Source organism: Chrysemys picta, chromosome 4 (assembly GCF_011386835.1).
Source record: "Chrysemys picta bellii isolate R12L10 chromosome 4, ASM1138683v2, whole genome shotgun sequence".
Classification (NCBI taxonomy): domain Eukaryota; kingdom Metazoa; phylum Chordata; order Testudines; family Emydidae; genus Chrysemys; species Chrysemys picta.
Genome location: NC_088794.1, coordinates 82,672,423 through 82,687,166, shown reverse-complemented (window position 1 = coordinate 82,687,166; position 14,744 = coordinate 82,672,423). Strand labels below are relative to the sequence as shown.

The window sequence follows — 14,744 nt, the reverse complement described above, 5'->3', positions numbered from 1 at the left end:
AATCAGATTTTAATCTTGCTTTGCATTTGTACTTCAGTTATTTTCCTAAAGAGAGGTTAATTTTCACTGGTTGCTCACCATTACAACATGCTGATTTTCAATTAAATGTACCTGTTACACTAAATTTGGTGCTGCTTTTATAAACCTAGGAGGCTACAGTACAAGTTTATTTAAGGAACTTTAGAGTTTAACATACATTTATTCAGATTCCTAATTTTTACATTTTTGATTGTTAGAAAGTGGTGAATAATGCATTTCTTGTTTACTAGATTTTGTGTGTGTGTGTATGAGAGAGAGAGATTGTGTCAAGCTGTATTTGGATGGAAATTCTAATGCAACTAAAAATGCACTAAAACTTAATTTTTTTAATTCATTAAAAGTTCTGCCTTAAATGTGCTGAATAAATAAACTTTTTGATAATTTTTTTTTTAAAAAATGCATTTAAAACTATAACTGATTTATTGAACAAAGCATTATGGTTAGTGAATTGAACTGATCGTTTAGTTTGTCTTCTGGATTTTAGAGCTAGTAAATCTCATTCTGTCATATCACATTTTTATTCAAAGATTGGAAGTGGAAAACAAGCTTTCATGCTTTTCAGCTTCAAACTGAAGCTTAACTTTGAATGAACTAGTCATTGAACTAAACTAGTTAAACTGGCGTGAAGAAAATATTTTCCCTGTGCTTCCAGAAGAGGCTACTGCTGTCTTAAACTGGTTTAGCACTTCAACAAACTCTGGTACTTGCCCCAGGACTACCACTAGTTCAGTGGTTTGACTTTCTTCAGAACTTCAGCTGTAAACATGTACCACTTGAATATTATTTTTTAATTTAATTTTAAATGGTCTTAATAGATTATAGAGAGACAAAGTGGGTGAGGTAATAGCTTCTGTCGGACCAAATTCTGTTGGTGAGATACAAGCTTTCGAGCTTATGCAATGCTGTTCCTCCAGTAAAAGATATGTTTTAATCCCTTTCGTGCAGCACTGGGAATATATATTCTGTTCTAGTTTAATATGTAAGTTAGTAGAGTGTTTGTAGGCAAACATGTCTGCCCGCAAACTTTAACACAGGGAGCAAGAATGTCAATTTTCAGGAGTTCAGAAAGTTTCCAAGTCAGGTTAAAAGATCAGAAGGAAAGCTTTCTTTGGGAAGCTGTTAGGTTCCCTATGTTTGCAAGGATCATCTGCAAAGTAGACTCCGATGCTATTATGAAAGATGGTCTATTTGATTTCAGTATTCATGTTTTTTATTATAGTATAACTATGTTTTAAAAACTCCCTAATTTCTGGCTTCTGCTAACCATAAAATAAAAACTTTATTCTACAGCAATAGTGTGGAGAAAAGGAACTTTCATTTTCTGAAGCCAGAGACTGAACGCACTGTGGAATTAGTAAAGAGACAGCTAGAAAGAGTGGAGAAGGTAGAGAATGGAGTTGCAGACTCTACAGGAGGCTCTGAAAGTGGAAATTCAGGTTCACCAGGTAAGTTGTATTCTTTATTTCTTGGTTTTCTTCTCATACATTTTAGTGCAAGTAATGGTTAGTCCTAAGAGGTCAGGTATAGCAATAGCCTGTTAAGTTTTGAAATTGCTATAGAACTTTACACTTCAAACTTTCTGTTTAACCATCAGTGGCTTCTTTATGCCAGTAAATACTTCATAAATCCATTGGTCTGAATTTTTTTTTAAAATGACATTCTTCAGCATTGAGGAAACAATCTAAAGAGGGCATTTTCAGTGAATTTTGGCTGAAAGGTCTTTGTGGTCCAAAGGCACATACAGCTAACATGAGGGATAGGGAGAAAATCCTGGAATCATGGAGAGATGTGTTCCAGTGAGAACATCCTGAATGCTGATACAGCTGGGGCTTAGACCCCAGGGTGAAAGCCACTCGAGTGGTATTTTAAATAGAACCCAAGATATTTGGCTGTAGAAACAACCTCCTTTCACCTGAGCTCAAGAAGAATCTTTATTTTGTAGTGTTAAGATGCTTAAGCTTTGTCTGTCAGATGCTAAATGGCAATAAAAATAACAGCCATTCCGTTTCATCGCAAATGAGTAATTTTAGTTAGATTGGTATAGCATTGAGAAACGTAAGTGGAGGTGTGTCAAAATGGTTTTTCAAATATAAGGTAAGGTCACAACCATAACTATGGAGTTACTACCATAATGTAGTGTTATCTTTTCAAAATACTAAATTAATATAAAATCAACTAACTATGTGAGTATCTCTCAGGGACATGTGAGAACTGCTACTTCTTTTACACGAGTAAAATGAGATGTGTGTGGGATTCTGTGATGAAGTTTATAGACGATTTGAACTGTAAACTTGGCTCTGACATTGTCTTGCTGTGAGCAAGTCTCTTCACTTCTGTTTTTGTCAGCTACCACAATGAGCATAATACTTGAATGGTTAGATCAGTAAAATTAGGATAATTATATTTGTCTAGCTCACAGGGATGTTGTGAGCTCTAACTGAATAAAGTTTATGAAGTGTTAAGACCAAAACATGGAAGAGTGTCGAACAGAACTCAAGCCTTTCCTCTATTCTAGCTTTAGATGCATTCTGATAGACGCTGAGGCCTTTTACTGGGAGCAGGTGGATCATTTAAAGAGAGCCAGATACCAGCTTCCAGAATTGCAGATTAGCATTATGTGCTTGTGATGGGGCTCCACTCATCATACTAGCGCCTCTTGCTGGTTGTCTTGGCGATCAGGTCCGCAGGTCAGTATGTCCGTTCCCAGTGTTCCTCTCCCACCGTCACTCCTGCTCCTGGACCCGCATCACTCCAAGGACTACAGCGTTGTCTTCATGACACAGCCCTCTGGCCATGCCCCACACACTGCGCTCCCCATTCCGGGGGCCAGTCCAACTGTCCAACCAGTGTGGGGGGACCTGGGCCCACCCACTATTCCAGGTTCCGGCCCAGGGACCCTGTAGATGCCAGCCACATGCTGTATCCCCTCCAACCTCTCAGTACATTTTCCTGGGCCACTTCTCCACAGCTCCAGCACTTTCTTCACCCTTCCCTCAGGGCCTCAAGCATGTCAGTCTTAGCCACCAGCCAGGAGCTCTCTCTAGCTTCCCCGGTAGTAGCAGTGCTGGCGTTCCTTCCTCCTGCAAGGCAGCCAGGCCTTTCTCCTTGAGCTCCAGGGAGCAACTGAACCTGCTTTGTTCTACAGCTCTTCTTATATGGGCTTGTCAGGCTCTGATTGGCTGCTTTTCGCACAGCCGCCCTACGGCATCATTAACCCCTTATATGCAAGTGTGGGGCGGATTTTGAAGGTCCTTATCTTCCATGTGGAGTTGATAAAGTTTTGTATTGAGGTTCTGAATGCTTTCTTAATGGCCCATGGCACTGTTGCAGGGTTATGAAGCATGCATCAGGCCTGTGCATGTTTCTTAAAATATGTGCCAACTGGTATGCAGTGTTCAGAATGCTGTTTTCACATTGTGTCCTACATACATTCCAAACTCTCCCCAAATTGCTCAAAGGTACCAGTACTTACTAAGGGCAACTGATATTTTTAGGTATAGGTCTACTAATGTGTTTTTTTTGTTTTGTTTTTTTAGAAATTGGATAATGTTTAGGAAGAGAATTATTTTTAAAAAATGGACCCATGTATCTTCTATTTTTGTGTGTGTCCAATTTGCCTTAGGCTTTCCCAAAAAATTCTACCCTGAGCGAAAGACTGATTTCAGGCAAATTGGTTTTGATTTGGCAAAGTCAGAGGTGTCATTATAGCAGAAGGTTTATTTCAGCCCTAGTTATGGAAGTGTCTCTAGCATCTCGCCATAAAAGAAGAAATTGGCCTAAAGGACTTTGCCCCTTGTCTTCACTTTTATTTCTACTAATCATATTTTTCATTTTAAAAGGTAACTTTTTCAGGAGCATATAAGTGTGTCTTTAACAAAGTAAAGATGGAGTTCAGGAAACTTCATTGTTGTTTACTGCTGTACAGCTCAAATGGAGAGTGACATTAGGCAGTGTGTTGGAAAAGTAAGTTATGTGATATAATTTTGATTCAAGAAAAATCTTGCATAGAAATATATATTGGTAATATTTTGTATTTCAGCAAAAGGTACAATATAGCACACTCAGAAGCCAGCACTGCGTGTCACTGAGTGAATTGTCCTTCATCATGTCATCTTCGTTCATCAGTTTCAGATGGCTTCATTAAATTTAAGTTAACTGTACAAATTCCTCCTTTTCCTCATTCCCTGTACCCATGTTGCTGATGGGGACATGTATGTGTATCTAGAAATATATGAAATTAGTGGTGTCAAACTTTTTCATATTGTACAACCTTCCAACCTCTTTATTCTGCACCTTACCTGTGGCAGCTATAATACTCTGTTATATGAAAATAAATATTGTGATTATAATGAGACAGTATTAAAATAAACTCACTTTAATGTGCTGGGTGTTTTTTTCCTTCATTGCATCTCCCCATTTTATATTTATGATTGTAGCCCTTTAAACTCATTAGAACTGACTCTCCTCTCCTTTCCCGCACCACCCACTGTACTAATGATCAAAAGTCTTACAGAAATAAGTCCTGGACAGGGCTGCTACTAATGGGAATCATAACTTCTTGCAAATGGAAAGATGCTTCAGGTTCGAGACTCAATTCTATCCTTCACTCTAAGCTGGAAGGAATAAGGAATCTTACTGAAGTCAACAACATGATGCAGCTGCAAAAAAGGCTAATATCATGCTGAGGTGTATTAATTGGATTGTCATATGTAAGACATGGGCGATAATTGTCCTGCTCTACTCAGCACAGGTGAGGCCTCAGCTGGAGTACTGTGTCCAGTTCTGGGCGCCATGCTTTAGGAAAGATGCGGACAAATTGAAGAGAGTCCAGAGGAGAGCCACAAAAATGGTAAAAGATTTAGAAAACTTGTCCTGTGAGGGGAAAAAAAACTGAGCATGTTTAGTCTTGAGAAAAGAAGACTGAGTGGGGACCTGATAATAGTTTTCAGATGTGTTAATGGCCATTACAAAAAGGACATGGTTCTCCATGTTCACTGAAGGTAGAACAAAAAGTAATGGGCTGAATCTGCAGCATGGAAGATTTAGGATAGCTATTAAGAAAAACTTTCTAACTATAGGCTTCCAAGGCAGGTTGTGGAATCGCCATCATTGGAGTTTTTTAAAAACAGGTTGGACAAACACCTGTCAGGGATGGTCTAGGTTTATTTGGTCCTGCCACAGCGTAGGGGGTTGGACTTGATGATTCACAAGGTCCCTTCCAGCCCTACATTTCTGTGCTTCTCTGATTCTATGAAGTAGTGCTTTCAGCTGCTGTGTGGAAGGCAGTACTTGGTTTCATTCTAAATCACCGTGGAACACCGCTTTTGGGTTCGGGAAACAAGCACCGAGTGGTGGGATCACATCGTTATGGAAGTCTGGGATGACGAGCAGTGGCTGCAGAACTTTGGGATGAGAAAAGCCACTTTCATGGGACTGTGTGAGGAGCTTGCCCCCACCCTGCGGCGCAAGGACACAAGATTGAGAGCTGCCCTGCCAGTGGAGAAGCGGGTGGCTATTGCAATCTGGAAGCTGGCAACTCCAGACAGCTACCGGTCAGTCGCAAACCAGTTTGGAGTGGGAAAGTCAACCGTTGGAATCTTGTTGATGCAAGTTTGCAAGACCATTAATCGCATCCTACTCAGAAGAACCGTGACTCTGGGTAATGTGCAGGAAATAGTGGATGGCTTTGCACAAATGGGGTTCCCTAACTGTGGAGGGGCGATAGATGGGATGCACATTCCTATTCTGGCACCACCCCACCTAGGATCCAAGTACGTTAATCAGAAGGGGTATTTCTCTATGGTTCTCCAGGTGCTTGTGGATCACCGTGGGCGTTTCATTGACATTAACACAGGCTGGCCTGGAAAGATGCATGACGCACGCATCTTTCAGAACACTTGGCTGTTCAGGAAGATGCAGGCCGGGACTTTTTTCCCAGAGCGGAAGATCACGGTAGGGGAAGTTGAAATGCCCATTGTGATCCTGGGAGATCCCGCTTCCCGTTAATGCCGTGGCTCATGAAACCCAACACAGGGAGCCTTGACAGCAGCAAGGAACGGTTCAACTACAGGCTGAGCCGGTGCCGAATGACTATGGAGTGTGCCTTTGGCCGTTTAAAGGGCCGCTGGCAATCTCTGTATGGGAAGCTGGACTTGGCCGAAAGCAGCATCCCCGCGGTTATATCCGCGTGCTGTGCACTCCATAATATTTGTGAAGGGAGGGGTGAAAGCTTCACTCAGGCATGGACCTGTGAGGTTCAACACCTGGAGGCTGAATTTGCACAGCCAGAGAGCAGGGCTATTACAGTGTCCCAGCGCGGGGCTGCAAGGATTAGGGATGCCTTGAGGGAGCAATTTGAGGCTGAAAACCAGCAGTGATATCTGGTGCCCTGCACAGGAGTGAAGTGCAGTAGTTCCAATCTTTAGGAATCAGTGTCTGCTTAGCAGACAAGCAGACTTGCAGTGCCTGTTTATTTCCCGGGCTAAGGAGTCTTTTACTTTATGCAATAATAAAGAATGTTTTCAAAGCCAAAGAATTCATTTATTGAAAAGGAAAAAGGGGGTGGAATGGGGAACAGCACAATCACAGATTCGTGTATGTCCTGTCTGGTGTGCTGTACAGTGAGTGCTGCACTTCAGGGCAGCTATACTGCATGGTGATGGGGGTTGAGTGCAGAGGGTAAGGGTCGTGGTCTTCAGGGTTGGGTGGTGAAGGTACTGGTGTTGGAGGCAGCGGGTGGCGTGAAGAACACGGGAGTTGGGGAAAGTGGGTTGGAGGTGACAGTGGGGCACAACGGGAAGTTTTGGGACAAGGGCTGTGGGGGTGGTGGCGTTTGCGTTTTTGGTACTGCTCCTCTTTCTGCATGGCTACCAGCTCCTGGATAGCATCTGCTTGGCGCTCCAGGATGCTGATGAGCCTATCAGTGCTTTGCTGCCGGTGCGCGGTGCTTTGCCGCCGGTGCGCTGCGTTTTCCTGGCGGATCCTGCTTTCTCTCTCCCTCCAGTCCTGTGCCTTCTCGTTCTCTTTAATAGATTGCCACATCACTTCTTGCAGCATGTCTTCTTTGCTTTTTCGCGGTCTCTTCCTGAGTCTTTGCAGTCTCTGAGCAGGCGATAAGAGGGACGGCTGAGGTCTCAAGGTTGATGCAGCTGTATAGGCAAAACGTAACATTTAACAGAGGCAGCATTGTTTATACCAGACAGAGTAATGATTCCCCCCACACTTAAGAAGTAGAAAACACACAGGGTCTACACAATAGCATAATTTTCCCGTCCGAAACAGAGCGCACACATCCCACGGGAGCCTCAAAATGGTGAGTAATGGGGACTGATTGTTTCAGGGCTGCACTGTCGTCTGGGTTTCTGTGCCTTGGGGAGAGCCAACAGCTTCACGGGGCACCTACACTGAACACTGTCCCAACATTTTCCACAGGAGTTCGTCCTGGACGATATCTCGGTGCTGAGGGTGACCTGGGAAGCAAGGGAGGGTCTTCTACTGCAATGCGGCTTCCGCCCTAGCCCATATGCAGCTTGCCTGTGTGCAGCAATGGTCCCCCCGCCCCTCGCGGCACAGTGGCGCGGACACGTTAGCCTGGCTGGGACAAGGACCACAGTGGTTCTCCCTATAAACCTGTGCAAGCGCATTGCACACGTTCTGGATGAGACATTCGAAGAGATTACCGAGGCTGATTACCACGATCAATGCACTATTCCGCATCTAGGCATGCATGCTTAACCCTCCTCTCCCAAAGAGCCCGCACCGAAAAAATTCCTTCCCAAAAAAAAAAAAAAAAAACGCTTACCGGGAACCTGCTCTTCTGTTTGTCCTCCACCAAGTACCGGCCGCTGCAACTGGTTACCATCCTCCTGGCTCAAGAAGAGCTCCTGGCTGCATGGCTCCAGGGATTCTGGAGTGTCTCCATCCGGCCCACCACCATCACTCCAGTTTTCCTCCTCCTCCTCCTCCTCTCTCCCTCTCCCCCCCACCAACTCTGAAATGTCCATGGTGGTGCTTGGAGTGGAGGTGGGGTTAACCCCAAGTATCGCATCCAGCTCCTTGTAGAATCTGCAGGTCGCGGGGGGAGCACCCGGGCGGCCGTTTGCTTCGCGGGCTTTGCGGTAGGCACTCTGCAGCTCCTTGACTTTAATCCTGCACTGCAGGGCGTCCCGGTCATGGCCCCTTTCCATCATGTCCTTTGACACCTTCCTGAAGGTATCATAATTCCTACGGCTGGAGCGCAGCTGGGACTGGACAGCTTCCTCCCCCCCAAACACTGATGAGGTCCAGCAACTCGCCATTGCTCCATGCTGGGGCTTGCTTGGCGCGTGGAGGCATGGTCACCTGGAAAGATTTGCTGATAGCACTCCATGTCACGCTGGGCTGAGCAAACAGGAAGGGGATTTTTAAAATTCCCGGGGAATGTAAAGGGTCGGTCACATGGTTGGTTACCTGAGGCCAGGGCAGTAGAGTTTGAACTGATGACCAGAGTGGCTAGAACAGGCATTGTGGGATACTGTCGAATAATTCTGGAGGCCATTCACAGCGCATTGGGTGGCCACACTGGCGCGGCAGTGCTGCACTCGCTATTCCTCTCGGAGAGGTGGAGTACATGCAGCGCTGCAACCAAGGAGATACAGCGCTGCAAATGCCTTGCCAGTGTGGACGGGGAGTGAGTTACAACGCTGGGGGCGGCTTTACAGCGCTGCAACTCGCAAGTGTAGCCAAGGCCTGAGGTAGTGAGCACTGAGGAGCAGATGAAAATGGGCCAAGAATATAAACCTTTGGGAAGATATCCACTTCTCTGCATGACTAAAGTGGCATGTCTATCTGTCTTTTTTTAGGACATGAAAGGAGACTTTACAAATTTATTTGTATTTGTTATTTATTTTAATTACAAATAAAGTCTGAAATCTTTAAGAAATGCTAATTAACAATTTTTCAAGCAATTTAATGTGAGTGAAATGCAGTGTAATAATGGATCTGTTTATATTCTGGATTCTTTTTCCACTTTTTTTCTTTTCTTTTCTTTTAAAGGGATAGGGAAGCAAGTGTGGACTTTACCATGTCCCCTTCAGATTCACAGATGAATAATTTGATGTAGTGAAATGGCCACCATTAAAACAGGAATTTGCGTTGTTGAGTTTATCTTGCCTCATCATTTTGGGCTTCTGGTTTTCCTTAGTAAAATCCTGATAACCTCCTCTTGCTTAGCTATATATGCAGCACCCTTCTGCAATTTCCTGAAGGAAGTGAAGGAGGAACAGCAGTGAATGGTGTAACCATCTATCTGCTTCCCCTTGGATGTGGGGGATATTTCATCCATGATGATCTCAGTCACTGCCAATTCAAGGGATGAAAGTGGAAAAGTCTCTTCTGAACATGGGTCTCGCACGTGGAACCAGTCAGACCAACACACAAGCAGTTCCTTACTGCCTAAAATGTGCTGCATTTGATTTATACAAACAAACAACTATTGTATCTGAAGTAGTTCAGTCTGTTCAGTATTCCTTATGGCTGTGGGCAAAGAAGGCAGCAGTTTTAGAGAACACACAGCTATTTGATTAGGTTATCCAGCTGGCTTAAATTGTCCTTAAAGGGAATCTTTTTTTGCAGGAACTGCTTAAAAAGAAGTAAGGTAGTAGCATCCTTCAGTTAAATATGAAAGGTGATGGGCTGACTATAGAATTAACAGGGATGTCTCATTATATTAATGACAGTGTTTCTGTGAATTATAAAATAATTTGGGTTCATGATGAGCTAAGTCTTGCTATTTTTTTAAATTTTTTTAAGTACAGGATGTCTTCTTTAAATTCCAACTTCTAATCAGGGCCATTACATAAACTGTCCAATAAACCAAACCTTGATTGAACCCTGTAATGTGTTGATGAATATCTCTCTTTCTTTCTAGAAACTGGTTGCCCAAATGAAGCAAGATCCACAGGTAAAATGTGTATTTTGTTTTATACTGCTTTTATTACTCCTGGAGTTAAGGTGTAAAAAAATAAACTAAGTCCATGACCTCTTGTTTGCCATTGTTTATTTGCTCATCATCTGCTGCCGTGGTAAAGTAATGCTTTCTTTTTCTTTGCAAGTTATAAGTTTTAAAAATAAATGGGGAATATTGGATAGCTGAGAATTAATAATAGGATAAGGAGCCTTTCAACTCCATGTTGCCAATGTTTTAAATTCAACCTAAGTCAGTAATAACTGCAATTTATTATCTAATGGTTGTTTGACCTGTTTGAAATGAATCACTGGTCTCAGTTCAGTGGCTAGTGGATACCTTTCCACAACATAAACACTTCCACCACACTTGGCACTAATTGACTGTTTTAAGCATTGGTAACAGTCTGTACAAGTAATAAGGAAGATGAGGGCCCAGTTCCAAGGAACCTGCAAAATTAAGACAGTTCATTGGTCAACTAGAAGAAAATGCTATCTTAGCATATGCAGTTGCATTTGTTTGGTTTGTTTAAATGAGTTGATGTACATTGATGGACTAAACTGAGTTGCAATGAGGGATTTGAATAGAGTGAAAGAGTTCCAGGAATAGGGGCATGTGGAAGGAAACATGATGGAAAAGGCACAACAAGAAGTGGGGAGGTGGTTTTCTTGGGTACATGAATGGGGCATGAAGGCAAATAGTAAGAATGAGAGAAAAAATGTGTGCTAGGGTAGAGTAATGTAGAGTGTAGAAGGTGACAGAGTTTCTGTCATCTCATGAGACAAGCTAATGACCAAATTAGCCATGTGCATTAAACTTCCCATCCTGTTTCTAGCAATAGGCTTTTAAGGTCAGGGCTTAAGGCGTGTTAGCAAAGGGATGGGTTTGGGAGGAAGCTTGTAGGCTGCTCCTGCTCTATCTGCTCTGCAAATAGAGGACTTTAGTTTCCAGGGCAGTTAACCTGGCTCTTTTTGCCAACCTAAAATCACTTTGAGAAACTAAGTCAGTGCTTCACCTAGTGGTGCAAATATTTTCCCCTCACTGCTTTAAATCTTTCTTTGCTATGTCTGAATTGAGCCCAATAAATGCACTTCTGCTATCTTCTATGATTTGCATTATCTGAGTATGTGCTTGGTGAGTAGACGCTGGAGCAAGACATTTCTGTTTTACTGGTATAGATGCTGCAGGTCAGAAATGAGCTGTGAAATGGGCCAGTATTGGAACAGCAAGGGAGGGCTGAGAGTAAAGATTTGGAATAGCTTTTGGAGATTTATGATATCCTAGGACTAGAAGGGATTGTAGGTCAGGATTAGGATGCATTTCAAAGTTGTGTGGAGGAATGTGAAAGTGTGGAAGTTATTCTGAGAATGGTAGTCCCTGTAGTAGTAATGGAGGTTTGTTGGTTTCATGTTTTTATATAGCGCCGAAGGTGTGCATGCCATTTTACAGAAATATGTGTTCCCTTATCAACAATCTAGGTGAGCTATGACTTGACATAGAAAGAGATTGCATGAGGAGAAAATGGAAGAAGAAAAATGCAGGGAAACTTATGCAAAACAAGATTTTGAAGCTGTTAAGCACATTTTCTCTGTGTGTGTGTGTGTGTGTGTGTGTGTTTTGGTTTGATTTTTTTCTTTGTATTTTTATTAGATTTAGTAAATAAAATTTGAGTTCCCTATCACATCCTGTACAGTGAGCTGTTTATGGCTCTCAGAATCTTAAACTTGAGAAAATGTCCTTGTAGGCAAATTGCTAACATGAGTGGTGCATTGTTAAGGCTGCCACAACTTTTCTAAATATAAACTAAGGTGTAAAAAGACATAGACTATTGTACAGAAAAGGGGGAAGAGGATGTAGTAGATATATTCCACCTCTCATTTGGAGTGCATGGTTGTTTAATTCCTACTAATAGATATGGTTACTGAAGTCCTTGACAGTCAATTGATATCTGTCTGTCACTGAATAAGTAATGGAGGTGAGACAATACTTTTAGTATGTGATGCGTACTATAGAAATCCCTAAGATAAACAGCTTTCCTTCTGGCTTCTCTGATCTGAAAATACAGTGATATACAAATTAACCTTATTACAGCATATTGTGAAGCACCCAGGGAGGTTTTAACTAACTCCTTCGAAACTGAGCCACATCTCTTCCTTCCCCCCCAAGTTTATTTTTGAACACTGGAAAAATCCACTAATGATTATTGTACCAGATGACTTTTGAATAAGCCTCTACTTGGCCATTTGAATAATCTGATTGGTGGTATGTCCAGAGGTGCTTTATTATTTGTAGTACACCATGCAAGAAGTCCTGCTCCTATTGTGTTAACAAATGGAATATCTTTCTCACAGATATTTTTTTCTTTCTGATCAGAATGCTGATTTGAAGAAACAGCTTCATGAACTCCAAGCCAAAATCACAGCTTTGAGTGAGAAACAGGTAGGGAAACGGATATTTTTAACACTGTGTTCTAAAGAAATGTCTGCTCTCATCTTCTAAGAGAGCTGCTAAATTTCTTTGTGTGGATGTAAGTATGGGCAGTCAGACGTTTTGGGGTTTTGTTTAATTTCTCTAACACAACAAAAAATAAAGACAAATAAATGGAGCTTGAACAAACAGACTAGTCTATCTGTTGGCCTGGATTGATAAATGCTGCAAGAAAGCGTTCTGTTTAAACTATATTTTACCTGATACGAAACAGAAGTGGGAAGAGACTGGCAATTTGTTAAAGTGATTTGAACTTGAGACCGGAGTTATAGTCTAAAGTTCACTCACTTTATTCTAAACCAAGAAGTCCTTACTTAGGCAAAACTCTTTGAAGTCTCTTACACTTTATGGACTGAGAAACTGAGAAAGGGCTTCTGGATTCATCCCTTTGAACACTGGATACCTCTTAGTCCATAGCAAGCCAATAGGTTAGTCTTTGCTAGGCTAACTGCTCGTCTTGACTGGTGCTTGGTTTCTAATGGGCTGCTCCACAATTGACTGCTAATGGCATTAGTCACCTAGTGGGGATTGCTCCATATATAGACTGAAAATATTGGTCATTGGCAGACAGATGATTACTCCTATAGAATGTCTAGAGGACTTTCACACTTTCTTGTGATGGGATACATAGTTCTACTGACATATGCATTAAAAAAAAACTCTGTCAAAAACCCCTGTTTTGTTAATTCATGTTTACAGTATTACTATAAAAATATAACTGCATCGAGCCAGCTCTTGGTCGCTGTGGCCTAAATTCACAAAGGACTTTATTGACTTTTTTCCTGCATGGAAAAAAAAGTTTTTGAAACATGTTTAAGCAGAATGTATAGCTGTATCCCACATCACATCTAGCTTCTTGCATTTATATTTGTGCTGCATATATTCTGTTTAAGAATTAAATAGACTTTATGAAAGTAAAAGTTTACTTCCATGAACTGTGTAGTTTCAAAGGGATGTAGTAGGAATCAATTAACGTTTCTTTTTGAAACTTTGTTTGAAGATGGAACTTCGCATTGATTTCCTTAACTCATTGTCTAGCTACTATTACGTAGTGCAATATTTTAATGAGTAAATTACCAATATAGTGAAGAAAACCGTTTAAATTGGAAGGCTAATTCAACTAAAATCTGAAGTTTGCTGTTTGTGTTGTGTCTCCTGAGAAGGTGATTTGTTCTCTGAAATCAGCACAATAGTGTGGTTGTGTGTCAGAGTGAGAAAGAGACTGCAGCTTCAGAATTCTTCAGTTAGGTCAGAGGTCTCCTGATAGTTTCAGGTTTAGTTTGCCATCATGTCAAAGGATTGACTATCTGTTTACGTGTTCAGACAGGGACAGGAGGTGAGATACTGGAAGTGGGGAGAAGGAACTTCAAAGCTTAGAAAAACATAGACATCTGTCTTATGGTGGTTTTATAACTCTGATTTGATATTCTTTAAAGCTATAATTATAAAAACCTGAACAGAAGATATGAGTTGCAGTTGAGAATAAGTTAGTTGCTTTTGGCTCTGTTTTCTCTTCAGTCATTGCTTATGGCAGGGGTGGGAAAACTACGGCATGCGGGCCACATCCGGCCCACTAGCCAATTTAATCCAACCCTTGAGCTCCTGCTGGGTAGTGGGGTCAGGGGCTGCTCCATGTGCCGCAGCTCTCGGAAGCAGCGGCATGTCCCCCCTCTGGCTTCTACGTTTATGGGCAGCCAGAGGGCTCCGCGCGTTGCCCCGAGCTCCCATTGGCCGGGAACTGCGGCAAATGGGAGCTGCAGGGGCGGCGCCTGCGGACAGGGCAGCGCGCAGAGCCATCTGGCCGTGCCTCCATGTAGGAACTGGAGAGGGGACATGTTGCTGCTTCCGGGAGCTGCTTGAGGTAAGTGCCACCCAGAGTCTGCACCCCCGAGCCCACCCCTGGTTTATGGGGACATTCATCTAAGGAGAAGCTGCACCCTGTTTGCTCAGCATAGCATCTTGAAATTTTACATGGTGAAGCATTTTTTGTCATGTGATAAAGCATGAGTTGTATTTAAAAAGCTTTGATTAACTCAGTTTCTGAATTGTTGCCTGCCAGTAATCATGAAGAGGGACCTCATTTGTGACACAAAGTGTGAAGTGTTAAATTGTAAACCAGTTTCCTACTTTACATTCCTATTGTTTGTTTTTGCTAAATATTGAACAGTGATATTCTTGTGATTATCAAAATATTAAAACAGGATGTAAAACAGATGCTTTATCATCTCTACCACTGGGTCTGTGAGCTGCTAGTGTCCTCAAAAATGACCCTTTT

General features: G+C 42.3%; 1 protein-coding gene across 14 annotated transcripts in view; it reads left to right on the top strand.

Annotated features, from left to right (window-relative positions):
* PHF21A (PHD finger protein 21A) overlaps window positions 1-14,744 on the top strand; it is a 280,949-nt gene that overhangs the window by 87,360 nt on the left and 178,845 nt on the right. For all 14 annotated transcript variants that reach the window (XM_065592842.1, XM_024100578.3, XM_065592847.1 and 11 more), the window contains 3 exons: window positions 1,330-1,484; window positions 9,947-9,979; window positions 12,356-12,421. In XM_065592842.1, the coding sequence (XP_065448914.1) occupies window positions 1,431-1,484; window positions 9,947-9,979; window positions 12,356-12,421 (153 nt within the window). In that variant the 5' untranslated portion in view covers window positions 1,330-1,430. The remainder of the gene's footprint in view (window positions 1-1,329; window positions 1,485-9,946; window positions 9,980-12,355; window positions 12,422-14,744) is intronic.